The 27,262-nt window shown below is 37.9% G+C and overlaps 1 protein-coding gene across 7 annotated transcripts in view; it reads right to left on the bottom strand.

Moving 5' to 3' along the window:
* Window positions 1-26,726, bottom strand: part of LMLN (leishmanolysin like peptidase) — a 93,654-nt gene extending 66,928 nt beyond the window's left edge. For 4 of the 7 annotated variants that reach the window (XR_006965625.1, XR_006965626.1, XM_047098945.1 and 1 more), the window contains exons 1-6: window positions 26,508-26,726; window positions 10,081-10,178; window positions 8,791-8,821; window positions 7,602-7,684; window positions 6,708-6,822; window positions 3,071-3,249 (exon numbers count right to left, since the gene is read on the bottom strand). Coding sequence is in view for 4 of the 7 variants with exons in the window: in XM_047098945.1 (XP_046954901.1) it covers window positions 3,071-3,249; window positions 6,708-6,822; window positions 7,602-7,684; window positions 8,791-8,821; window positions 10,081-10,178; window positions 26,508-26,726 (725 nt within the window). In the remaining 3 variants the exon portion in view is untranslated. The remainder of the gene's footprint in view (window positions 1-3,070; window positions 3,250-6,707; window positions 6,823-7,601; window positions 7,685-8,790; window positions 8,822-10,080; window positions 10,179-26,507) is intronic. The other 3 variants (XR_006965627.1, XM_047098946.1, XM_047098947.1) reach the window with 1 other exon arrangement.
* Window positions 26,727-27,262: the final 536 nt, after the last annotated feature.

The raw sequence follows: 27,262 nt of genomic DNA, 5'->3' as shown, positions 1-27,262 counted from the left end.
GGTGGAGAGGGACGCTAGGTATACAATAGGATAATAATCAAATCATTCAGGTTGTTCAACCTTCTTATGCCCATCTTGCTATTCCCTTTCTCTGCCTGAACACTACCTTCATTCACATACAGATTTTTTATCTTCCCATCATCTTCTTTCATATTCTATACTTTCTAGAATCTATACAGTTCTATCACTTTCTGAGCCTAGAACCTGAGAGTCCAAGACCTGACTAGTACCCAATATAATTCAGTTAGTTACACCATGTACCTACCTGTCTTTCAAAAGCTGTGGCAAACAGACAACAGTAAGGACTCCAAAGTCCTTTCTCCCACCACTACCTCAACATTTTATCACAGAAATACCAAAAACTCACCAAAATGTAATCACTTTATACAAAGTAACATTTGCCTTAAGTAAAAAACATATGGTATATTTTGTTCATACTTGAAAACAACAGACTTATACTCAGAAAATAATCCACTTACCAAAACATTGCCACAGTGACCTCTAAAATATAAAATGGATATCACTGCCAGGCTTAAAACCCATCAGGCACTTCCTACAGCATTTAGAATTAAACATCCCTGTCTGCCTCTCCAATGCATTTCCTTTAGTTCTCATCTTCAAAAACAGCGTCCACTGAAGTGGCTTCTACCAAACAACAGGCACACATGGAATTTTCCTAACATAAGTCTTCCTCAAACTCTTTATCTGGCTGAAGCCCATCAAGGTTCAGGTTACACCTAAAGTTTCACTCTTTCAAAGAGGCCGTCTGTGCTTAATTAATCTAAATTATGTTTCCCCCTTTGTTCTCTTTTATGCTATAGCACCCTTTTTTTCCCTATAAAGTATTGATCCTATTTTGAAATCACATTTATTTCTAAGTATATTTAATATCTGCCTGCCTCTGTAATTCCTATGTTCCATGAATGAGGCAGGTACATGGGTCTATTTTGTTCACTTAGTCTGCAAAAACCATATTAGGCATTCAAGTATTCTTTGAATGAATTAATATGGCAGTTTTGAAGGAACGTTTCTCTTTCATCCAAAAGATTAAGAAAGAACAAATGCAGATACTGCTCTTTCTTCCAACATCAACATGCTCCTCAGAAAAAAACAATTCTTTTCCCAGATATATGAGTAGCTTCAATTCCACTGATACAAAGAACATTTACTCTTTTAGTTACTCATTTATATCAAATGTGAACCAAAAGCTAAAGTGCTTTAAGAAAACATAACAGCAGTGCAAAAAACCCTGAAATATGAAATTAGGTTATGGGATTCTCATCTGTGTGAAGATTCCTGTGCTGGATTCTCTCACCAAAAGACAACTAGATACTTTAGGTGTTTTCAGCATTGTCAGATGCTGAAAGGAGATGAACTACTCTAGACCCATCTCAACCTGGGATTTTATATTCCTGTCCCCATTTTCCAAAGGAAGCCATTCCCTTCCTAATACATAAGGTTCACTTTAATGTGTCTTTTAAGAAAAGTAGTAAAAGCTCATTGTAAAAAGTTATATATCCAAATAACATAGATATGTATAAAGAAAAACATGAAAATTCCAGTTTACAACCTACCCCCCTACAGAGGTAACTGCTACTAACAGTTTGCCCAGAACTGAAGGGTTTCCCAGCATTTTCAGACAGGGAAGTCTTGGCCAAACTGGGATGGTTGGCAATTCTAATTATTTCTTTTTCCTTAGTACATTCAAGTATGTGTAATACACACACACACACACACACACACACACACACACACACACACACGTAATCATATTATGTACATTGTTTTACAATATTCTTTGAAACTCAACAGTATTTTGAAAATGAGATTGTGTGTGTGTGTGTGTTCACAATCCATACAGTTTAGTTCAAATTAAGATAACCACTATTTTGCAGCACCACCATTATGAAGGCTTATTTCACAAAGACATCTACGTTAAGAAAGTATCTCATTTTATGAAGTAACTTAATTTATCATTCATTTAGCACTTCAAAATACCACATTTCCTGAGACATACTGAGACACTGTTAATTATAAAATATCATAAATTTAATTATACCTTCTCAGGAAAAAAGGAACACTCTATTAAACACATGTATTTTTATAAACACTGGTATGTGTGTGTATATATATATATATATATATATATATATATACACACATATATATATGCAAAAACATAGCACTTTACTTAGTCATTTGACTCTAAGCTTTCCCAACACTTAGAAGCTAATGATTTTTTAGATTTCAGATCATCAGTTACACAGCATCATGGTAATAGACTGTTCCTCATAATCCATGATGCTCATTTTGACCTCTTTACCACCTTTGGGACTGACAGTATAATTCTGTAGCATATACCAGTGTTTCCTTTGTATTGCCTACTTGGTTCAACTAATAATTTCATTTTTTTCCTTAAATGAATACTCATCAATAGAAGTCAAACAGTTCTTTAAAGTCAGCTAGTCTTGATAGATAGAGGAACCTTCAAGACCTCAGCAATGGTCCTATGTACATATGAAATGGTCACATTAATTCTCCTAAATTTGAGAATGTTACAATCTATTCTGACATATGACAATTTCTACTGCCTTTGATTTGTCTGGAGTGTGACAGGCAACCTTCTACATATATAATAACATTTCATTTCAAGCTTGCTTCACTGGGAAAATTTTTAAAAATCTTTTGTAAATAAATAAGAGGTCTCTAAATTTTTTAAGTGATAATTTATCTAAGTGAAGGACATGGCAAATTATATGACAATTAGATAAACACTTATTTTAGCACAGAAGTGCTAAAATTAAAATTCAAATTGTTTCCTTAGAGAGCTATTTACTTCCAAAGAAAATTCTCTGGACAATACTTTTTCTTTAGAGTTGGTACTGACATTACTATATGAATAATAGTTCTATCACCTGACATTTTCTCCCCACTCCCCCATCCAAGCGCTGTTTCTTATTATTGGAGGCAATCTGGAAAATGCAAACTTCTTGTACTCTTAACACTTAGAACCTGTGTTAAGAGTTTCCATAATTAGGTCTTAGAGAATAAGTCTCTGGGGAAAGTTTACCTGTCCATTTTTGCTTCCTGCTGACAATAGGCTGCATAAGAGATGATGTTTTCACGGCTGCACCTCTCGGTGGCCAGAGCACCAACATATAGAACAAAGTCTGCATCCCGGACGCCTTCTTGGTCTTGCACACCTACTGCTAAACAGGACCACTTACCCCCACGGCAGACCCTGCATCTCTGCACCATGGCAAGCAAAAGAAAATCAGACCAGAGACAAGATTAGCTGTAGGGACTTTTAATGTATAGTGAATCCAGACTCTAAATTCATACGATTTAACTTTTATTTATTATCCCTCAACTTTTGCCAAATCCATTCCTCCCTCTACTCAGTTCCTATCTCTAATTTTGAATTTGCTTCACTAAAATTTCTACTTTATGTAAAATGATTATAATCTACATATAATAAACATAATCTAATCCATAATGTTAATTAAAACAACTGTTATTTATAAAGGGCAGCCAACCTGGACACAAAAAAAAGACAGAAAAAGTTTTAAACTTTGAAACTAACTGACAATTACAATGGACTTCCTTGTACTTTTTTTTTTCAACTTCCTGTAAATGTATAGTTATTTCAAAATTAATAAAAACATTTTATCTATGGAAATATATTTTCTATTATAAAGTAATTCATGTAATTAGTTAAAAATTCATATAATACAAACAAAAAGTTAGTCATCTTTACCTTTTAAAGATGAGTTTAAAGGTAAAGTCACCTCAACATTACCCTTAATTTCTAGTTTTCTAATCAATTCTGTGCCCTTATAACATCTGCTTTTTAGAAAACTTCTCTCAAAGTTCTAAACAATTATAATTTCCAAATTTATAAATTAAAAAAATCAGTGAATTGTGGGGGTTTTCTTAGGTGTAAGTGATGCTTATAAAGAGAAGAAAAAAAAAATCCCCATTTTATTACATTGTCTACTCTTATTTCTCTAACACATCTATTTATAATTACTTTAACCTATTAAAGTTGATGTTACACAAAGTTATGATCTTTAGGGGTGCCTGTATGACTCAGTCAGTTAAGCATCTGACTTTACCTCAGGTCGTGATCTTAGGGTTCATGAGTTTGAGCCCAGCACTGGGCTCTCTGCTGTTAGCACAGAGCCTGCTTCAGATCCTATCTCCCTCTCTCTCTGTCCCTGCCCTGCTTACTGTCTCTCTCAAAATAAATAAATAAACTTGAAAAAATTCTTTAAAAACAAAAAATTGTGATTTTTAAGCATTCTTTTCCATGATCACTCATGCATTAAAAAAAAAAAAAAGAAAAAATCACAGGCTCTGTGCTGATGGCTCAGAGCCTGGAGCCTGCTTCTGATTCCGTGTTTCCCTCTCTGCCCCTCCTCTGCTCATGTTCTGTCTCTCTCAAAAATAAACTAAATTTAAAAAAAAAAATTTTTTTAAACGTTTATTTATTTTTGAGACAGAGAGAGACAGAGCATGAACGGGGGAGGGGCAGAGAGAGAGGGAGGCACAGAACGGGAAGCAGTCTCCAGGCTCTGAGCCATCAGCCCAGAGCCCGACGCGGGGCTCGAACTCACGGACCGCGAGATCGTGACCTGAGCTGAAGTCGGATGCTTAACCGACTGAGGCACCCAGGCGCCCCAAAAATAAACTAAATTAAAAAAAAAATTTTTTTTTTTTAATCAGGCTCTCCCCCCACCACCCCCAAGTAGATAAGTAGCAGAATTTGGAAAAGCCAAGAGAATTAAAAACAAACAAAAATACCTTAGAAAAAAAGCAAAGAAATGTGTCTTAAAATGTCTCTAAATTTCTTGGGAAAAAAGCTGGATATGTAATTAAGAAGTTGTTTTAATTTTCAAACATGTCCCTAAAACATTTTATACTCAAGAAATTTGAGAAAAGAAATGAAAGCTGAATAAGTTAGTTGTATTAGTGCCAAAATATAGGGGTCCAAAAAGCCTTACTGAGCTTCAAAAAACTTAATAAAAGTTACAAAGTAAACTTCAGTTAAACATATGCTTAATTTTGGTTACTAGGTAAATGTTCAGTAACACATTCATTTCTGGAAATAGCTAGAGAACACAGTTCAACAGAGAAAAACAGCTATAGCAATAATCATATTTTCATACTAACTTCAAAAAAAATTTTCTTTCAACGTTTACTTTTTGAGAGAAAGAGAGACAGAACATGGGGGGGGGGCACAGAGAGAGGGAGACACAGAATCCGAAGCAGTCTCCAAGCTCTGAGCTGTTAGCACAGAGCCCCATGCGGGGCTCGAACTCATAGACTGCGAGATCATGACCTGAGTCGAAGTTGGACGCCCAACCGACTGAGCCATTCAGGCACCCCAAATGTTTATTTATTTTTGAGAGAGAAAGAGAGAGAGCGTTGAGTGGAGAGGGGCAGGGAGAGAGGGAGACACAGAATCTGAAGCAGGCTCCAGGCTCTGAGCTGTCAGCACAGAGCCTGACAAGGGGCTCGAACTCACAAACCATGAGATCGTGACCTGAGCCAAAGTCAGATGCTTAACTGACTGAGAACCCAGGCACCCAATAATCATATTTTCAAATGCATATGTATAATAAATTGGTTTTCTTGTATACACATTTTAATTTTTTATCTTCATCCTGATAAGTAATATGTTTAATATGAAAAATCAGATTATAAAAATGTATAATTCTTCAAAGAAAAGCCCCAAACAATCCAATTCATAAAGAAAACCATTAATATTTTAGTATGTTTCCAGATTCTTTAGTTCTTTTATTTTTTAATATATATGTACATACACTTTGTTTTTAATGTTTTTATTTCAGTTTTACTGTGTTAAATTGACTATAATTCTTAAATAAAATAGGTTAACTACACATACTGACTTATAACATTTTTTTCCATTTAAGAGTATAAATATCTTTCCAAGTCTACAGAGATCTACTTCATTCTTTAACAGTTGCATAGTACTCCATTACAGAATTATACCATAATTTAATACCAATATAGGCATATTTATAATTTTGTAAAGAATATCTTTGAATATACATTGCACAGTTATAAGTATTTTTATGGAATATGTTTCCAAATTGGGTTGAAGCATATCATACATATTCTTTATTTTAAGAGCTAATGTCAAATTGCCCTGCAAAAATACTAAGGTATATACCTCCTAGATGATATTTTGGAAGACAGGGGCACCTGGGTGGCTCAGTCAGTTAAGCATCCAACTCTGGTTTCAGCTCAGGTCATGATCTCATGGTTCATGGGCTGGAGCCCCTCATGGGACTCTGTGCTGACAGTGTGGAGCCTGCTTGGGATTCTTTCTCTCTCCCTTTCTGCCCCTCCCCTGCTTGCACTCTGTCTCTCAAAATAAATAAACTTAAAAAAAAAAAAAAAGATATTTTGGAAGACAAAGACGAAGTTCTAAGCTGAAATGATTCAGCAGTCCCAGAGATAAGATAAATGGAAAAAAGAAAAAAAAAATTAAAGAAGATATTATCAAATTAATAGGAAAACCAATGAAAGAATAAAATCAGCTAACTAAAATACTTTTGGTAATGAAGAATAAAGCTTTCAAACTTAAGTCTATAAAAATTTCTTGGTGACACAGATTGAAAATCTCCATTTCTTAGTTCATCCTAAAGAGTAAAAACATTGCTAGGAGTAGATTTGATTACCTGGAGGTGTTCCTCAGGCACTATAACTGGGCCGCATTTTGTATGCTCTGCAAATTCCCCAGTACAGTATCTATGGGGATCATTTTCCTTCTGGTGTTGGTTTGTTGCACGTTGTCTTTAGTTCATTTGTACATCAAAATTTAATTACAAAAAAAAAAAAAAAAAAGAAGTTCACAGCAGTTAAAAACATTGTAAAAAGCCTAGCTGCAAGATTAGTTCATTAATAAGGATTACTATTTTAGTTAGAAAAGTGGACTAAGAATTTGGGTTCCATGGGAAATCCTCCTAGCCTGGGTTTTCAGACCCCCAAATACTTCATAAGCTAATACTATAGACACATGAGGGAAGAAAGAGATATGGCAAACAGGGGACAACTACACCTTAGGATAAGACCCAGCAGATCATAAAAGAAAATCAAGAAAAGAGGGGTGCCTGGCTGGCTTAGTCGGTGGAGCATGCAACTCGATCTCAAGGTTTTGAGTTCAAGCCCTATGTTGCAAGATTTCTTAAAAATAAAAAAATCTTGGGGCCCCTAGGTGGCTCAGTTGGTTATGTGTCTGACCCTGGATTTCAGCTTAGGTCATGATCTCATGGTTTGTGGGTCTGAGCCCTTCATCTGGCTCCACACTGACAGCACGGAGTCTGCTTGGGATTCTCTCTCTCCCTATCTTTCTGGCCTTCCCTTGCTCATTCTCTCTCTCTCAAAATAAAAAGAAAATCAGGGAAAGAATGATTACCTAACAGGTGCTTTATTATTCCTTTTACATACCGTGCAGTTTGGTCTCTAAGGACAAACATAATAAAATATTCTAGTATAATTTGCCATACTGGTAGAATGGGGAGGTCAGAGTACTAAACAACTGAAGAAAATGACACGTACTTAATGTGACATACCTGCTAAGTAAGATAGTGCCCGCAGGTCTACGAACCTGAAAAGTCTTCTCCAAATAAGAAACAGCTTGTGGAAAAAGTTTGTTCTAAATAAAAGTTGGGAAAAAAAGTCAGAGTTATAGTTAAAGGACAAATTATATTTAAAACAAGTATAGGATAGGATATTAATGACTGAGGGGAAAAAAGAGAAAAACCTTACAATTCTGGAATACTGATTTAGTCAAAGTTTGCGTAGTAAGGGGCAGGGGAGAGAATGAGTCTAGGAGCAAAGGAATTTCCTTATTTTCTAGTTGAGTTTGGGGAGAGAACACTAAGTGAAAAATTCCTTCCCTATCTCTACTTAAGTAGAATTAGAAAATATAAATCTCAATTATTAACCTAAATTACTTCAAATCTGAGACTGATTAGGTGATTCTAACAGTAAGGAATTTATGTTAGGAAAATCTTATGTTTAGAAGATCAATTTCAATCTCACCAATTTCTGTGGCCCATAAGGAATCGGCTTAATGTGTATGTGTGACTCTGTAACAGTTAAGAAACTGAGGAGGTTAGCACCTCTAAAGACAACTTTAGCATATCATATAATCAGATAAACCCATCTTCAGGAGAATGAGTATTTCCACCAAGAAAATGGTGTTCTCAACGTATTTCAAAAAAATTTTTTTTCAACCTAGGTTCAGCATGTTCTCCTCCCAAAACATAAGAGAACAAGTAAGCAAACAAGAAGACTGATTTATTATCAAATTATAAAATAAGAAGACTAGTTCAGCATCAAATAAGGACAAAACTTTGATGAGGGTTGCCTGGGTGGCTTAGTTGGTTAAGCATCTGACTTCCGCTCAGGTCATGAGCTCACAGTTTGTGAGTTCAAGCCCCACACTGGGCTCTGTGCTGACAGCTCACAGCCTGGAGTCTGCTTCAGTTTCTATGTCTCCCTCTCTCTCCCCCCATCCCCTGCTCATGCTTTGTCTTTTTCTCTCAAAAATAAATAAAACATTAAAAAAATGAAAAAAGTTTTGATGAGTGCATCATAAAGATGCCTTTGAAGAAATGATAAATACATTCATTACCAACACTTTTTATTCATTCACAAAACAGAAATGAATAAATTTATTTTTTAAGTCCAATTTATAGACAATAAAATGCACCCATTTTAAGTATCAAATTCAAGTCATGAGTATTTATTACATACCTTTACAAGGTATCTTTTCTCAGGGAGCAACCTGAAAATGAAGACATGAAACATTAAGAATTGCCATGCTGGAGCACAGCACTGTCTCATTTGTTTAGAATATACCTGGCAGGGGCCCCAAGGAATGCTTTGTGGAAGGATCTAGTATCAGTCCCCCAAAATCTCAATTTACCTCAATAAGCATTTGAATTAACTCTGTACCAAAGCACAACACTAGGCATGATCATGTTATCTCATTCATTTGGGAAATTAAGGATAAGGAAAGACATCAAATACTCCTCATAGCTCTTCATACACTATTACAGATTCATAACTTACGTGTTTTCTGGACCTCTCTTATGCTAAATGAAAAATTACACCATCATTCCTCTGGCTAATAATTTTGTAAATGTTCTTATGGCATATATCAGTTCTTCCTTTTATTTTTCCTCCAAGTACTCATGAGGAGTTGCCTTCTTTTATTTTATTTATTTATTTTATTTTTTTTACTTTATTAATTTTTTAATTTACATCCAAGTTAGTTAGCATATAGTGCAAGAATGATTTCAGGACTAGACTCCTTAATGTCCCTTACCCATTTAGCCCATCCCCCCTCCCACAACCCCTCCAGCAACCCTCTATTTGCTCTCTATATTTAAGAGTCCCCTGTTTTTATATTATTTTTGCTTCCCTTCCCTTATGTTCATCTGTTTTGCATCTTAAAGTCCTCATATGAGTGAAGTCACATGATACTTGTCTTTCTCTGACTAATTTCGCTTAGCATAATACCCTCTAGTTCTAACCATGTAGTTGTAAATGGCAAGATTTCATTCTGCTTGATTGCTGAGTTATACTCCATTGTATATATATACCACATCTTCTTTATCTGTTCATCTGTTGATGGACACTTGGGCTCTTCCCATACTTTGGCTATTGTTGATAGTGCTGCTATAAACATTGGGGTGCATGTGCCCCTTTGAAACAGCACACCTGTATCCCTTGGATAAATACCTAGTGCAATTGCTGGGTCATAGCATAGTTCAGTTTTTAATTTTTTGAGGAAGAGGAGCCTTCTAGGTGTGTACTGACCACATCCAAGGAGATCCACATCTGTTCTGTTTAAATTATTCATAACATACAGATTTTAATCATATCCCATGGCCTTTATCTTTTCAGACTAAAAAGCATTTTTAGCTTAATTCCATCTTGAAGGTGCATTAGCATATAGCTCCATCTATGGATCTTCTGGATGAAAATATCTTTAATAGTTTGATTCTTAGTTTTAAAAAGACAAAATAATGGCGTACTTACTCATCAATACTTTTATCATAGACAGTCTTGATTCTTAAATGTTCATCAACATCTCTTTTTACAACATGATTTGCCTTAAGATGAACCTTATTTATGACCTGAAAAAAGAACATATGTGAAAAATTTTTAAAAAGGTATTGTATAGATTAGCAATTGAGATTCTCACTTAAAATTAATGAACTAAATTTCAAGTGTAATACCCAGAAAAATAAAAGAATAAACAAAGAGATATTTCATGTTCATGGATAGGAAGAATCAATAATGTCAGGATGTCAGTTCTTCCTAATTTGATCTATATAGATTCAATGCAATCCAAATCAGAATCTGAGCAAGTTATATTGTGGAAATCAACAATCTGATTCTAAAGTTTATAAGGAGAAGCATAAGACCCAAAATAACACAATGTTGAAGGAAAAGAACAAAGTTGGAAGACTAATATAATCTGACTTGAAGATTTACTATAAAGCTACAGTAATCAGACATGTGGTACTGACAATAGAGAAGACAAATATTTACTGTAGCATTATTTAATATAGCCAAGATATGGTGCAGTGGCACAGGAGCAGGCCAAGATCAGTTGGCGGGCCACAGAGTGAGCATGGTGTTCTTGGCACTGTGCTTGGTGTTATTGCTCCTGGCCAGGGACTTAGCAGTCTCTCTGGACTCTTTTGAATTCTGAGTCTGGCCAACCTTCAGAATTCAGAACACCAAACTGCAACCAGTATAAATTACCAGGATGTCCCAGAGACTTTAGCCCTATGTGTGGAAGCAACATGCCCACTCATCCCAAAGAATGTAGTCTGTGCATGAAAATCAGGGAAGATGGTCATGATACTAAAATAATCCAGAGTGGGCCATGTTGTGCATGAAAATCAGGGAAGATGGTCATGATACTAAAATAATCCAGAGTGGGCCATATTGATGGAGCAGTTTATAGAAGAGAACTTGGAGAAACCATCTTCAACAGTATGCTAGATGAATTCCATCTCCCCTTTTTCTCTTTCCTATGTTCCTTTGTATGGGATTTATTAGCCGGCATTTTCTGAGAGGAGGTGTGGAAGATAGCTATGTGCAGTGACAGATAATTAAAGCAAACACAAAAAATCCTTGTTTCTTGCCTTTGCCCCCTGAATTAAACTTACTGCCCAGGTGAGTTGTGCATTGCTTTATTTAGTTGGGATAAAATCAGCATTGTATTCAAGTAAAAAAAAAAATACCCAAGATATGGAAGCAGCCCAAGTGTCCACCAACAGATGAACAGATAAATAAGATGTGGTATTACACAATGGAATATTACTCAGTCATAAAAAAAGAATTAAATCTTGCCATTCATGACAACATGGAGAGACGTAGAGGGTATTATGCTAAATGAAATAAGTCAGACAGAGAAAGACAACATGATTTTACTTATATGTGGAATCTAAAAAAAACAAAAAAAAACATACTCATAAATACAGAGAACTGGTAGTTGCCAGAGGAGAGGGAGATGGGCAAAATAGGTGAAGGGGATAAAGAGATACAAAGTTCCAGTCATAAAATATACAAGTCACAGGGATGAAAAGCACAGCACAGGGAATATAGTCAATAATACTGTAATAACATTGTATAGTGACAGAGGGTAACTACACTTATTTTGGTGAGCATTTTGTAATGTATGTAATTGGCAAGTCACTATGTTGTACACCGAAGACTAGTATTATACATCAACTGTCTTTGAATTAAAATTTTTTTAAAAGGAAAAAAAATAGGGTGCCTGGGTGACTCAGTTGGTTAAGCGTCTGACTTCAGCTCAGGTCATGATCTCACAGTTTGTGAGTTCAGTGCTGACAGCTCAGAGCCTGGAGCCTGTTTCATATTCTGTGTTTCCCTCTCTCTCTGCCCCTCCCCTACTCACGCTCTGTCTGTCTGTCTGTCTCTCTCTCTCTCTCTCAAAAATAAACATTAAAAAAAATTTTTTTTTTAAAAAGGAAAAAAATAGACCAATAGATCAATGGAACAGAAAAGAGAGCCCACAAATAGGCCCACATAAATAGAGTCAATTGATATTTGACAAAGGAGCAAAGGTAATATAATGGAGCAAGTCAGTCTTTTCAACAAATGGTACTGAACAAGTAGACATCCACATTAAAAAAAAAAAAAAAAGAATAAGAATCTGTGGGACCTGGATGGCTCAGTTGTTAAGTGTCCAACTCTTGATTTCAGTTAGGGTCATGATCTCCTGTTTGGTGAGACCTAGCCCCCATCAGGCTACATGCTGACAGCACAGGGTATGCTTGGGATTCTCACTCTCCCTCTGTCTCTGTTCCTCCCCTGCACATGCAATGCGCTTGCTCTTTCTCAAAAATAAAAAATTTTTTGAAACTAAAAAAAGACTTTATATTCTTCACAAAAATTAATTCAAGATGAATTAGACACCTAAATGTAAAATGCAAAACTATAGGGGTGCCTGGCTGGCTCAGTTGGTGGAGCATATGACTCTTGATCTCAGGGTTTTAAGTTCAAGTCCCATGTTGGGTACAGAAATTACTTAAAAATAAAATCTTTAAGGGGCACCTGGGTGGCTCAGTTGGTTGAGCGTCCAACTTCAGCTCAGGTCATGATCTCATGGTTCATGGGTTCGAGCCCCACATCAGGCCCTCTGTGCTGTCAGCTGGAGCCTGGAGCCTGCTTCAGATTCTGTGTCTCCCTCTCTCTTTGTCCCTCTCCTGCTTGTGCTCTCTCTCCCTCTCAAAAATAAACATTAACAATTAAAATAATAATAATAATAAAATAAAATCTTTATTAAAAAATAAAATGCAAAACTATAAAACTCTTAGAAGATACCATAAGAGAAAACATAGACGAAACATAGTTTGGCAATGGCTTTTTAGATACATCACTGAAGGAATGATCCAAGAAAGAAATAATTGATGTATTCAACTTTATTAAAACTAAAAACTTACGCTCTATGAAAGATAACATAAAGAGAATAAGAAGACAAGCCACAGAAAATATTTGCAAAAGACACATTTGATAAACGACTATTACACAAAATATACAAAGAACTCAACATTAAGAACACGAACAGCTCGATTAAAAAATGGGCAAAAGAGGGGTGTCTGGCCGGCTCAGTCAGTAGAGCAGAGCACGTGACTCTTGCCCTCAGGGTCATGAGTTTGAGCCCCACATTGGGCATAGAGATTACTTAAGAAAAATACACAAAAGATCTGGACACTTCAGAAAAGATATACAGATGGCAAACATTCATATGAAAAGATGCTCCATATTATGTCATCAGGGGAATGCAAATTAAAACAATAATGAAATACTACTACACATCTACTAGAATGACCACATAACAACCTCAAATGCTGACAAGGATGTGGAGCAACAGGAACTCTCTCATTCATTGTTGGTGGGAATGCAAAATGGTACAGCCAATTTGGAAGACAGTTCGGCAGTTTCTTATAAAATGAAACACACTCTTACCATTACAACTGAGCAACTGAGCTCTTTGGTATTTACTCAAATGAGTTAAAAACTATGTACAAGGGGCGCCTGGGTGGCGCAGTCGGTTAAGCGTCCGACTTCAGCCAGGTCACGATCTCGCGGTCTGTGAGTTCGAGCCCCGCGTCAGGCTCTGGGCTGATGGCTCAGAGCCTGGAGCCTGTTTCCGATTCTGTGTCTCCTTCTCTCTCTGCCCCTCCCCCGTTCATGCTCTGTCTCTCTCTGTCCCAAAAATAAATAAACGTTAAAAAAAAAAATTAAAAAAAAAACTATGTACAAAATGTCTGTACACAGAAAACCTGTACACAGATTTTTTAAAATATTTATTTTTGGGAGAGCACAAGTGGGAAAGGGGCAGACAGAGGGGAACAGAGGATCTGAAGCAGGCTCTGTGCTGACAGGCTGACAGCAGCAAGCCTGATGTGGGGCTTGAGCTCACAAACCACGAGATCATGATATGAACCGAAGTCAGACGCTCAGCTGAGCCACTCAGGTGACCCTGTACACAGATTTTTATAGCAGCTTTATTCATAACTGCTACAACTTAGAAGTAGCCAAAATGTCCCCCAGTATGCTAACAGATAAACTGTGGTACATCCAAATGATGGAATATTATTTAGAGCTAAAAAGATGAAATATTAAGCTATGAAAAGACATAGAAAAACCTTGAGTACATAATACTAAGTGAAAGAAGCCAATTTGAAAAAGTGACATACTGTATGATTCCAACTATATGACATTCTGGAAAATGGAAAACTATGGACACAGTAAAAAGATCAGCATTTGCCAGGAGGTAAGGGTGGGAAAAGATATGAATAGATAAAGCACAGAGGATTTTTAGTGCAGTATAAATACCCTGTATGATACTATAACAATGGGTACATTTCATTATACATTTATCCAAACCCATGGAATGTAACCCATCAAGAGTGAATCATAATGTGAACTATGAATTCTGAGTGATTATAATGTGCCAATACAGGTTCATCAATTATAACAAAAGTACCACTCCGGTTAGGGATGTTGATAATGGGGGAGACTATGCATGTGAGGGGGAACAGGGTATTTGGGAAATCTTTGTACCTTCTTATCAGTTCTGCAAAACTAAATCTGCTCTACAAAGTAGTATTTAATTAAAAAAAAAAAAGGAGACCATAGACAATGGAATAAAGAGTTAAGTGCTGAAGAAAGTCAATATCTAATGAGACTACCCTTCTAAAATGAAGAGGATATAAACATATTTCAGATTAATAAAAATTAAGAGAATTTACCATCAGCACTACATTCATTTCCTGCACTACAGGAAATTCTAAAGGAAGTTCTTCATGGTCATGGAAATGATACTAGATGGTACCCTGGATCTTGTATTAGTTCAGGCTGCTATAATAGAATACCATAAACTGGGTGGTATTATAAACATCAGAAATACATTTCTCAGTTGTGGAGACTAGTAAGTCCAAGATCAAAGTGTATAAAGATTGGGTATCTGGTGAGGGCCCCCTTCTTGTTTCATAAGGCCATATTCTTTCTGTGTCCTTTGGCACAAGTGGCAAAGGAGCTCTCTGGGGTCTCTTTCATAAGAGTATTAATTCCATTCATTATGGCTCTGCTCCCATAACCTAATCACCTACCAAAGATCCCACCTCCGAATCATCACTTTGGGAGTTAGGATTTCAACATATAAATTTTGGAGGGGGCACAAACATTCTCTTTTGCTTGTCTGGGAACCTGAATGGTAATCAGTTACCTACAATGATATAAAATTTCCCTAAGTGATAAGGTAGGCTCATTATGCCTGAAGTATTAATAGAAATAATATAGTTTATGCTGAACAGCTGTTTATTCCTCAGAATCTGGAATTTTAGTGACTAAAATTGTGCCTACATAACCAATCTCATATAAAAACCCTGGACACCCGGGGTCAGATGAGCTTCACATTTTGTGCTTGTTACAAGTTACAGCTAAAGGAATTAAGCATGTCCTATATGACTCCTCTAGGAGAGAACTCTTATAAGCTTGTGCCTGGTTTCCTCCAGTCTTTGCTTCATGAGCCTTTTTGCTGATTATGCTTTGTATCCTTTCACTGTAATAAATCTTAGCTGTGAGTACAACTATATACTGAGTCCTGTGAGTCCTCTGGCAAATCACTAAACCTTGAGGTGGTCTTAGAGACTCTCAACACAATTGTACACACATTTCATTTCTTTAAAGACATTAACTCCTTAAAGCTAAAATTATATTATTGTAATTGTGATATTTATAATATATGCAGAGGTAATATATATTACAACAATAGCAAAATAGTGGAGTCTAACACAGAAAACAAATGAATAAACCATGAGCAGAATCAGACACAGAAATACAGAAAACAAACTGACGGTTGCCACAGGGAAAGTGGGTGAAGGGATTGGTAAAATGGGTGAAGGAGAGTAGAAGATACAGGTTTCCAGTTATAGAATCTATAAGTCACAGGAATAAAAGGTACAATATAGGAAATATAGTCAGTGGTATTCTAGTAACGCTGTATGGGGACAGATGGTAGCTATGCTTGTGGTGAGCTCAGTATAAGGTATAAGCTTGTTCAATCACACCTGAAACTAATATAACATTGTGTCAACTATCTATATTTAAATTAAAAGGGGCCACATGGCTGACCCAGTAGAGCATGCGATTCTTTTTTTGTTTTTAATTTATTTTTTAATTTAAATCCAAGTTAGTTAACATACAGTGTAATAATGATTTCAGGGAGCGTGTGATTCTTTAAAAAAATTTTTTTTTAATGTTTATTTTTGACAGAGAAAGAGAGAGCGCGAGCAAATGCGCACATGAGTTGGGGAGGGGCAGAGAGAGAGGGAGACCCAGAATCCAAAGCAGGCTCCAGGCTCTGAGCTGTCTGCACAGAGCTCGACAAGGGGCGCGAACTCACAAACTGTGAGATCATGACCTGAGCTGAAGTTGGATGCTCAACCGACTGAGCCACCCAGGCACCCCAAGGAGGATGTGATTTCTTGATCACAGGGTTGTGAGTTCAAGCCCCATGTTGGGCATAGGGATTACTTAAAAATAAAAATCTTGGGGCGCCTGGGTGGCGCAGTCGGTTAAGCGTCCGACTTCAGCCAGGTCACGATCTCGCGGTCCGTGAGTTCAAGCCCCGCGTCAGGCTCGGGGCTGATGGCTCGGAGCCTGGAGCCTGTTTCCGATTCTGTGTCTCCCTCTCTCTCTGCACCTCCCCCGTTCATGCTCTGTCTCTCTCTGTCCCAAAAATAAATAAAAACATTGGAAAAAAAAATTAAAAAAATAAATAAATAAATAAAAATCTTAAAAAAAAATAGCAAAATGATCAGGGTGTAAAGGAAACTATAGTGTTAAAAAGTTCCTATATTTAACATGAATATTATCATAAATACAAGATACATATTGTAATCATTTAGCACAAATACTCAAAAATAGATCACATTTTATTGTAGGTTAATTACACCTCAATTTAAAAAGTAAAGCAAAGTGGATCACCTGGGTGGCTCAGTTGGTTGAGCATCTGACTCCTGAATTTGTCTCAGGTTATGATCTCATGGGTTCATGGGATTGAGCCCTGTCTCAGCTCTGCACTGATAGCATGGAGCCTGCTTGGGATTCTCTCACTCTTTTTTTTTTTTTTTTTTTTTTTTTTTTTTTTTTTTAAATTTTTTTTTTCAACGTTTATTTTTATTTTTGGGACAGAGAGAGACAGAGCATGAACGGGGGAGGGGCAGACAGAGAGGGAGACACAGAATCGGAAACAGGCTCCAGGCTCTGAGCCATCAGCCCAGAGCCCGACGCGGGGCTCGAACTCACGGACCGCGAGATCGTGACCTGGCTGAAGTCGGACGCTTAACCGACTGCGCCACCCAGGCGCCCCGGGATTCTCTCACTCTTGCATGCACTCTCTTTCTCTCTCCTCTCCCACTCACATGCACTCTCTCTCTCTCTCAAAATAAATAAACATTAAAAAAGAAAAAGAAAAACAAAGAGATATAGCTAAAAAGTCAACAGATCAAAATAGAAAACTAATGGAAAAACAGAGGAAACAAAAAAGTGAAACAATAAGAAAACAAACAGCTAAACTGCAGACCCAAATCCAACTATGTCAATAATCACATTAAATGTAAATAGACTGAACATTCCTATTAAAAAGCAGAGATTGTCAGACTAAGTAACAGAGCAAGATCCAACTATTTGCTATTTGTAAGAAACCCATTTTAACTATAAAAACATAAAAGAGTTGAAAGTATAAGAATGGGAAAAAAGCATATTATGTAAACATTAATAAAAACAAAGCCAGAGTGGCTATATTAGTATTAGACAAAGTATATTTCAAAACAAGGAATATTAGCAGAGATGAAGAAAAGGATAATACTTAGTGCTAAATGGGTCAATACAACAAGAAAATATAACAATCTAAAATGTGTAAACACCTGGAGCATCGGATGGCTCAGTTGGTTAAGTGTCTGACTCTTGGTTTTGGCTCTGGTCATGATCTCATGTCTTCATGGGTTTGAGGCCCACACTGGGCTCTGTGTTGGCAGTGCAGAGCCTTCTTGGGATTCTCTCTCTCTCCCTCTCTCTCTCTGCCCCTGCCCCACTTGTACTCTCCCTGTCTCTCTCAGGATAAATAAACTTTAAAAAAAAAATAAAATGAAAAGTGTAAACACCTAACATCACAGCTTCATACTACATGAAGCAAAAACTGAAAGATGAAAGACCGACAAATCCACAATTATAGCTGGAGACTTAAACACTCTTATCTCAGTAATCAATACAGACCAGAAGATAAAATCAGTAAAGATATAGGAGATCTGCATAGCACAAAAACTAACTTGACTGAACTGACATTTATGGAACACTTGTCCCCACAATAGTGGAATGTGTATTCTTCTCAAATGTATATGCAACGTTCACCTAAACAGATCACATTTTTGGCTATAAAACAAACCTTAAGAAATATAAAAAACCTGAGGCATCTGGGTGGCTCAGCTGGTTAAGCATCTGACTTGGCTCAGGTCATGATCTCACAGTTTATGAGTTCAAGACCCACATGGGGTTCTCTGCTGGAGCCTGTTTCGGATCCTCTGTCTCCCTCTCCCTGCCCCTCCCCTGCTCTCACTTGAGCTCTCAAAAATAAACAAACACCTCTTAAAAATATATTTAAAAACCCGAATCATACAAAGTATGTTCTCTACCCATAACAAAATTAAACTAGAATGCAATTACAGAAAGAAAACTGGGAAACCCCCTAATGTTTGAAGATAAAACAACAAACTAAACCCTTAAGTTGAAGAGGAAGTCACAAAAGAGTTAGAAAATATTTTTATAAAGACTTTACTTTTAAGTAATCTCTACACTGATCAGGGGGGCTTGAACTCAACAACCACAAGATCAAGAGTCGCATGTTCTATGGGCTAGGCCAGCCAAGTGCCCCTAGAAAATATTTTTAGATGAACGAAAAGAAAATTATAGCAAATTAATATTTGTGGGATACAGCTAAAGCAGTGTTTAGAGGAAAATTTGTACCTTTAAATACTTACATTAGGGAAAAAAACCCTCAAATTAATGGTCTAAGCTTCCTAAAAAACTAGAAAAAGAACAAATTACTCTCAAAGAGAGCAGAATAAAGAGCAGAAATCAATTAAATGGAAAACAGAAAAAGAGAAATCAATAAAACCAAGAGCTGTCTTTGAGAAGTCTTCTGAGAAGACTATTACAAGTGATAAACCTCTAAACCGATCAAAAGAAAGAGAACACCAATTACCTATATCAAGAATGAAACAGGAGACATTGCTACAGACTTTACAGACTGTGTTACTGTGACTTACAATAAGAAGTATGTATTTGGTTTTTGTCCCACTTCTGGCACAGAACTCCTAAACTTGGAATTTCCTAAGTGATGAGAGTGATAAAGCTGTCTTGTTATGTTAATGAGATTGCTTTGGGAAAGCACCTAAGGATAGGGACCAGTTGCCAGTAGGGCCAACTATGTGATTAGAGGTCTCCATCTCCTCCTCGAGCTACAGATTGAGTTGAATCACTAATGGTTAATGATTTATTAATTTTTTAAAATATTTATTTGTTGAGAGAGAGCAAGCGAGCACAAGAGTGTGAGTGGGAGAGAGGTTGGGAGAGGGGGAGAGAAAGAATCACAAGCAGCCTCCCCATTGTCAGTACAAAGCCCAACGTGAGGCTCTATCTTACCTGAGCTGAAATCAAGAGTAGAGTGCTTACCAATTGAGACACCCAGCCCCACCCCCCACAATGGCTGACCGTTTAATCTACCAATGTCTCTGTAATCAAGCCTCTATAATACCCAAAAGGATGGGGTTTGTAGAGTTTCCTGTTGGTGAACATTGTTAACCTTAAAAATAAAACTGCTGGTTATTTTACCAGCAAAAACTGGTTTATTTGGGAATAGCAGAGAATTGCAATCAGGGACAAGCAAGCTACAACAAAACCATAGGCAAGTCTGAAGAACAAAGGAGAGGAATACTCTTTTATAGAGAAAAAAGGGAAACTGGGGGGCTGTTATAAGCAAAATGTCCACTGGAATAAACTGGGATTTTGAAGTATACATTGGTTGAGTTGTGACAGTCTCTTATTGGCTGGGCTATTGCCAGGGAAAGAAGAAAACATTTTTCCTCTCGCTGCGATAGTGAAGCAGTATCCATATGCAAGGTCCATCACTTCCTGTTGGGTCTGCAATTGACAATGAGTGGTAGGACATGATGGCTCCCTCTAAATGAGGTTTACTTTTATTAATTTTTACACCGTGTAGAGATTCCTGGAGAGTGGAATGCTCTGATAGTGTAGAAACTACTCGCCCTTTCTCCATACCTTACCCTAAGCATCTCTTCCATCTAGTTGTTCTCGAGTTACACTTTTTATAATAAACTAGTAATCTAGTAGTTTTTCTAGAGTTTTTCTCTGAGTTTTGTGAGCTGCTCTAGCAAATTAATCAACCCCAAGGAGAGGGTTGTTGGAAGCTCCAAACTATAGTCATTTGGTCAGAAGCTCTGGTGACAACCTGGACTTATGATTGGTGTCTGAAATGGTGGGTTGGGAGGCCAGTCTTGCTTCATAGTGCGTGGAAAAACCCCCACACACTGGAATTCATACCCAAATCTTTTACAGACATTTAAAATACCAAAAGAAAATATTTTTAAAAACCTTACATCCATAAATTTGACAATTTCAATGGAATGAAATTCTTTGAAAGATGTAACTTAATCAAAACACAATCAAGGAGAAATAACCTGAATAAACCATCATCTATTACAGAAAATAAGTTCATAATTTCCAACTCTCCAATAAAGAAAATTCCAGGGGTGCCTGGGCGGCTCAGTTAGGTGTCTGACTCGATTTTGGCTCAGGTCATGATCTCATGGTTCATGAGACCGAACCCCATGTCGGGCTCTGCGCTGACAGTGCAGAAGAACCTGCTTGGGATTCTCTCTCTCCCTCTCTGCCCTCCCCCACTCTCTCTTGCTCAAAATAAATAAATAAACAATTGGGGCGCCTGGGTGGCGCAGTCGGTTAAGCATCCAACTTCAGCCAGGTCACGATCTCGCAGTCTGTGAGTTTGAGCCCTGCGTCAGGCTCTGGGCTGATGGCTCAGAGCCTGGAGCCTGTTTCTGATTCTGTGTCTCCCTCTCTCTCTGCCCCTCCCCCCGTTCATGCTCTGTCTCTCTCTCTCTCAAAAATAAATAAACGCTGAAAAAAAAAATTTAAAAATAAATAAATAAATAAATAAATAAACAAGGAAGGAAGGAAGGAAGGAAGGAAGGAAGGAAGGGAAAATTCCAGGCTGAGATGGCTTCATTAATGAATTCTATACATTTAAGGAAGTAAAAATACTGATTATATACAAACTCTTCCTTAAAATAGAAGGGGAAGGAATATTTCCCAACTCATTCTATGAGACCAGCATTACCCTAATAGCAAACCCAACAAAGTTATTGCAGAAAAAAACCACAAAAACTACAGACCAATATCCTTCATGAATATATATGCAAAATCATCAACAAATATTAACAAGGCAAATCCAGCAAAATGTAAAAAGGGAAATACATCATAACCAACTGGGGTTTTAATCTCAGGAGTGCAATTTTTTTTATCATCAAAAAAAAAAATCAATGTAATTCACAATATCAATACAGTAAAGAAGAAAAGCTACATGATTATATTGATACAAAAAAGACATTTAATAAAATTTAACATCCATCCATGATAAAAACTAAGCGTAGAAGATAATTTTCTCAACCTGCTAAAGCACATCTACAAAAAATCTATAATATTCTTTTTTTTTTTCTTAAGGGCTTTTTTTTTTTTTTAAGGTTTAATTTTTTTAGTTACCTCTGCATCCAACATGGGACTCAAATTGACGATCAGGAGTTGCATGCTCTACCAACTGAGGCAGACAGGCACCCCAAGGATTAACTACAAATGGGGATAATGGCTTTGAAGGTGATTGAAAAGTTCTAAAACTGGATTTTGCTGATTGCTGCACAATTCTGTAAATATATTAAAAATCATTGAATTGGTCATTTAAGTGGGTGAATTTTATGGTATATGAATTATATCTCAATAAAAACATCGTAAAAACTCTCTACAAAGAAAATGGCAGGCCCACCCAGGTGATCTCCATAATGAATTATACTGAACATTTAAGCAAGAAGTTATTTCAATTTTATATAAACTCTTTTATTTATTATTATTGTTATTATTATTATTGCTATTTTCAATAGGCTCCATGTCCAACATGGGGCTCGAACTCACAGTCCTGAGACCAAGAGTTGCACGCTCCACTGACTCAGCCAGCCAGTGCCTCTATACAAACTCTTTTAGAAAATACAAGAAGATGGAACATTTCCCAACTCATTATGTGAGGCCAGTACAGTTCTGATATCAAAAACAAAAAAAAAACTTCACTAAAAAAAAGAAATCATAGGGGCGCCTGGGTGGCTCAGTCTGTTGGGCAGCCTACTTCGGCTCAGGTCATGATCTCACGGTCCGTGAGTTCGAGCCCCGCGTCGGGCTCTGTGCTGATAGCAAAAATCTTTAACAATCTATTAGCAAACTGAATTCAGAGGTATACAAAAAGGATAATATATCATGACCAAGCAGGATCTATCACAAAAATGCAAATGCTATTGTATACAATTTGCTATCAGAAATACATTGTATACAATTCCATTTGTGTATATTAAGTTCTAGAAGGGGCAAAACTAATCTAATGTGAAAAAATAATGAAAAAAAAAAGTTGCCTGGGATGGATGGGAGAGACTGACTGGTACCAGATGGGAGGGAACTTTCTGGAGACATGGAAATGTTCTATATTGTGGGGCTGTAAGTTTTATGTGGATGTACATGATTGCATTTATTGCATTTCCAATATATGTAAATTTTATCAGAACTCTTTTTGGGGCACCTGGCTGGCACAGTAGGTAGAGCATGGGACTCTTGATTTGGGGTTGTGAGTTTGAGCCCCACATTGGGCATAGAGATTACTTAAAAATGAACAAACAAAAAAACAGGGGCACCTGGGTGGCTCAGTTAGTTGAGTGTCCAACATGTCATGATCCCGGGGTCGTGGGAACGAGCGCTGTGTGGGTCTCTGCGCTGAGTGTGGAAGTTGCTTAGGATTCTCTGTCTCCCTCTCCCTCTGCCCCTCTTCCCCACTCACACTCCTGCTCTAAAATAAAAAATAAAACAATAACAAACTTAAAAAATTTTTTGTTTTTATTTAGTTTTGAGAGAGAGAGAGAGAGAGAGAGAGTAGAGGAAGCGCAGAAGGAAAGGCAGACACAGAATCTGAAGCAGGCTGCAGGCTCTGACCTGTCAGCAAAGAGCCCAACATGGGGCTCAAACCCATGAACCCCAAGATCATGACTTGAGCCAAAATCAGAAGCTCAACTGACTGAGCCACCCAGGCACTCCAACAACTTTTAAAAGTAACAATAACAAGTGAGAGGATGAGGAATGGGTGGAAGTATAGGAAATAAGAATGAGAGAATGATGGTAAGTGTTAAAGCTGGGTGATGGGTCAATGGGAGTTCATTACACTATTCCATTTTTTTGTTTTAATTTACATAATAATAATAATTTAAAAACTTAGAGGTTTTAGTTGAAAACAAGTTAAATGTGGGGTGCCTGGGTGGCTCAGTAGGTTAAGCATCTGACTTTAGCTCAGGTCATGATCTCATCGTCCATGGGTTTGAACCCAGCGTCAGGCTATGTGCTGACAGCTCAGAGCCTGGAGCCTGCTTTGGATTCTGTGTCTCCTTCTCTCTCTGCCCCTCCCCTGCTCATGCTCTGTCTCTCTCTCTCTCTCAAAAGTAAACATTAAAACAAAAATTAAAAGAAAAAGAAAAAGAAAAGTTAAATGTGTCAAAAAAAAATTTTTTTTAATAGGCTCTACACCCAACATGGGGCTTGAACTCACAACCCAGAGAGCAATACTCACACGCTCTACTGACTGAGCCAGCCAGGTGCCCACCCCCCCTTTTCTTTCCCCAAAATGTTTTGTACTTCCCACCACCATCAAAAAATGTTACATAATTTCCCACAGCATTTAACAGAGGCATAGTCACTAGAATGAGTACAATGAATATACTTTATGTCTAAGTTAAAGCTAACACAATGGGCAGGAGGACTTGCTATTATATACTCTAAGAACTAGGAAAATGTATTAAGGATGAGAAGTCTCAAAAAGAACTTAACAGCTTATTTTTAATATCTGAAGCACTATCACTATTGAGTTTGTTTAGTGAAGAGGCATAAATAGGAATAGTGGGTGGAAGTTTCAGGAAGAGTTTTCAGCTCTATAAAAAGAACTTTAATACTGGTGATCTCCAAAAGGCAAGGGACTCCCTCTGGAGATAACCTCCCAATCCACGGAAATGTTCAAATATAAACTGTAGTTTTGTACACTAGCAACAACCACTAGAAGAAACTATCTAGGTTCCCTCTAGTGGAGAGATTCTGCAGTTCTTTGAATGGCTTTCTCTTATTGTAATCTAAATTCAAAGAAAGAAGCACAGGACATTGTAGGATTTTTTTTTTTTTCAAGAATTCATCGCAAGTGGGGGAATTGGGGATTTTTTTTAAGGGTACAAACTGGCAACCAGTTAAATATATAAGTCCTGGAGATCTAATATAGTGATTATAGTCAACAACACTATATTTATAAACTTAAAAGTTGCTAAGAATACTAAAAAGTAAGTAAAATTCAGCCAAAATGCAGTGTCATGATAAAAGCTGGACTACAGCTACAAGCCCCAAACTTAATATTTTGGCACATATGGTTATGAACAGTATGCACAAAGCTTTTTGGTAATTACCACAAAAATGAGTAGTCTTAGATTTCTGGGCTGAACTGAAAATTTCTAGGTCAATCTTTCTTGATAAAGTATTAAGACAAATTATAAAATCAATCACAACATGCCGCTCGGACCCAAGTACTGTGTCTCCTTTCCTCAAAGAATGCTGATTACTGTGGTCTCAGTACTACGGAGAAATCAAGGACACAAACCTTATCCAAAGGAACCTTACAATTTAACTACAAAGACAAGATTACAAAGAAATGCCTGAGAAATAAACCTTCCCCACAATGCAGTACTTGGTTAAGCGCCAGAAGAGAGTACAGATAAGATGTACTATGAAATGGAAAGTGAATTCCGCTGAGTGGTTTCAGCTGACTGCCTTCAAGTTAGGGAAGTTAAACTAGGACTAAAAGAATGTAGAGAGGGAGAAAAATGGAGTGTGAAGGAGGCAGGCCCTTCCAGGGTAGGAGAACAGGATAAAGAAAGCAATGTGGTGAAGGAATTTGAAAATAAACCTGAATTTTGTCTTCAGAGAACTCCCCAAATCTCCCCAAATGCCTTTAACTCTATCAACTTCTTCCCAAACCTTTAGACCAGTAGTTCCCAAAGTGTGGTTTTTGGACAAGTATCATCATCAACCATCTGGGAACTTGAACTGCAAACTCTGGGTACCATCCCAGACCTAATGAGTCAGAAAGTGGGGGTGGGGCAGCAATCTGTGTTTTAACAAATCCTTCAGGTGATTCTGATGCATGCTCAAGCTGAAAACCATTGCTCTAGAACTACCCATATACAACTCTCCACACAGGAAAGCGATCACGTTCCTGCGCCCAACTCAGCCACTTGGTGCAGGAAGGGAGTTAATAGTGTTAGAGCAGGCAATTAGGCTCTAACAGGATGCCTGGAGGCCAGCAAAGAGGAAGTTATGCCCACCTATGAGGAAGTAAGAGGCCTGTCCTGGCAGTACTCTAAAACAAAACCACAAGTGACCGCCATTTTGACAGCTTGAGTGACCTAAGCTCATTATACAGTTGTTATATCATTAGCATTGCGGTTTTGAAGGAATTCCGTCTCAGAAATCCCCGCCAGAGTTCCTTAGGCAAATAAGGCAAGAAAAAGGGCAGAACCCACATTCCCGAAGGAGACCTCCCTGATTACAAGAAACCTTCACTTCAAATAATGAATATTTCATCCCTTTGTTAAAAACTGTCAATAAAAGATAGAAATACAAAACCAGCGGGCTCAGCTATTCCTTGAGCGCACCCACTCTCCCATCTCGAGAGTGTAGTTTCACTTTAATAAACTTTCCTGTTTGTACTGCTCATCTACTATGTTGTGTCAGTCCTAGACTTTTTTCTCCTGGCCGACCAAGAGCCTCCAGCGACATCTTTTGGAGGGGCTAAGTCAAGGCCTCAGGGCCCAAGGTCCACCTGGCAACAATAGTAGGTCCAGCCCTCTAACAGTTCAGTCTCTGGCACAATTTATTTCGCTTTCTCCTCCAATACATCTTGTTGCAACAACTGCCCGCTACATCTTCGCCTCCCGTGTTACTTTCCCCTCACAGCGCCCGCTCCCGCCCCTCCGTCGCCCTACCTCAGTCTCAGAGGGGACGTGGTGCCGGCAGGGAGGGGAACTGTCCAAGGAGACAGGAATAGATGTGGCGCTTGCCCAGAGGCCGCCCAAAAAGAGCAGAACGCTTCGGACCCATAAAGAACTGCTCCAGCGCCACTGGCTAGGGCATGGGCCTGAACCAGGAGAACCTGCTCCTCCACCCCACTCGGCCGCCATCTTTGGGCCGAGCGTCGTTACCATGGAGTACGTGACGTCTCGGCCCCAGCGCCAGTCCCGCACCCTGGGGCAAATGGTATAGTCGGCGGAAAAACGCTTCTTGATTGGCTAGCATCACCCAGCCAGTTCACCGCGGATGAGGAACTGCATCACGCCCGTCGAGTCTCAACGCGCGAAGCCGGCCAATTAAGTGCCGTTTAGAGGCCCACGTGAGATGGGCTGTGGAAGACTAGTGGGTGCTGATAGTAAGGGAGTGATGGTATGAGGCCCTTTCTCTGTTATTCACCGAGAAGACAGGCATCCACTAGGTGCCAGGTAACATAATCTGCTGCAGAATCTTTAATGGTTACCCTCTATATAAAAAAATGGATGGAATGTAATTTTCATTTTTATTTTATCCTCAGGCACCGATTTTACACCCATTTCTTAAGTCATTTCTTGTAAAATCAATGAGTTCTTTACTATTCAACCTCATCCCTTAACTTCTATGAAAACCAAGAATTAGGGGCACCTGGCTGGCTCAATGGGTAGAGCATGAATCTACCTGATCTCAGGGTCAT

This window comes from Lynx rufus, unplaced genomic scaffold (assembly GCF_022079265.1).
Source record: "Lynx rufus isolate CCGP_SWC_20201006 ecotype Redwood Valley unplaced genomic scaffold, mLynRuf1.p SCAF_5, whole genome shotgun sequence".
Taxonomy (NCBI): Eukaryota; Metazoa; Chordata; class Mammalia; order Carnivora; family Felidae; genus Lynx; species Lynx rufus.
Note: the sequence above shows the minus strand (reverse complement) of the source record. Positions and strands in the feature narration are given on the sequence as shown.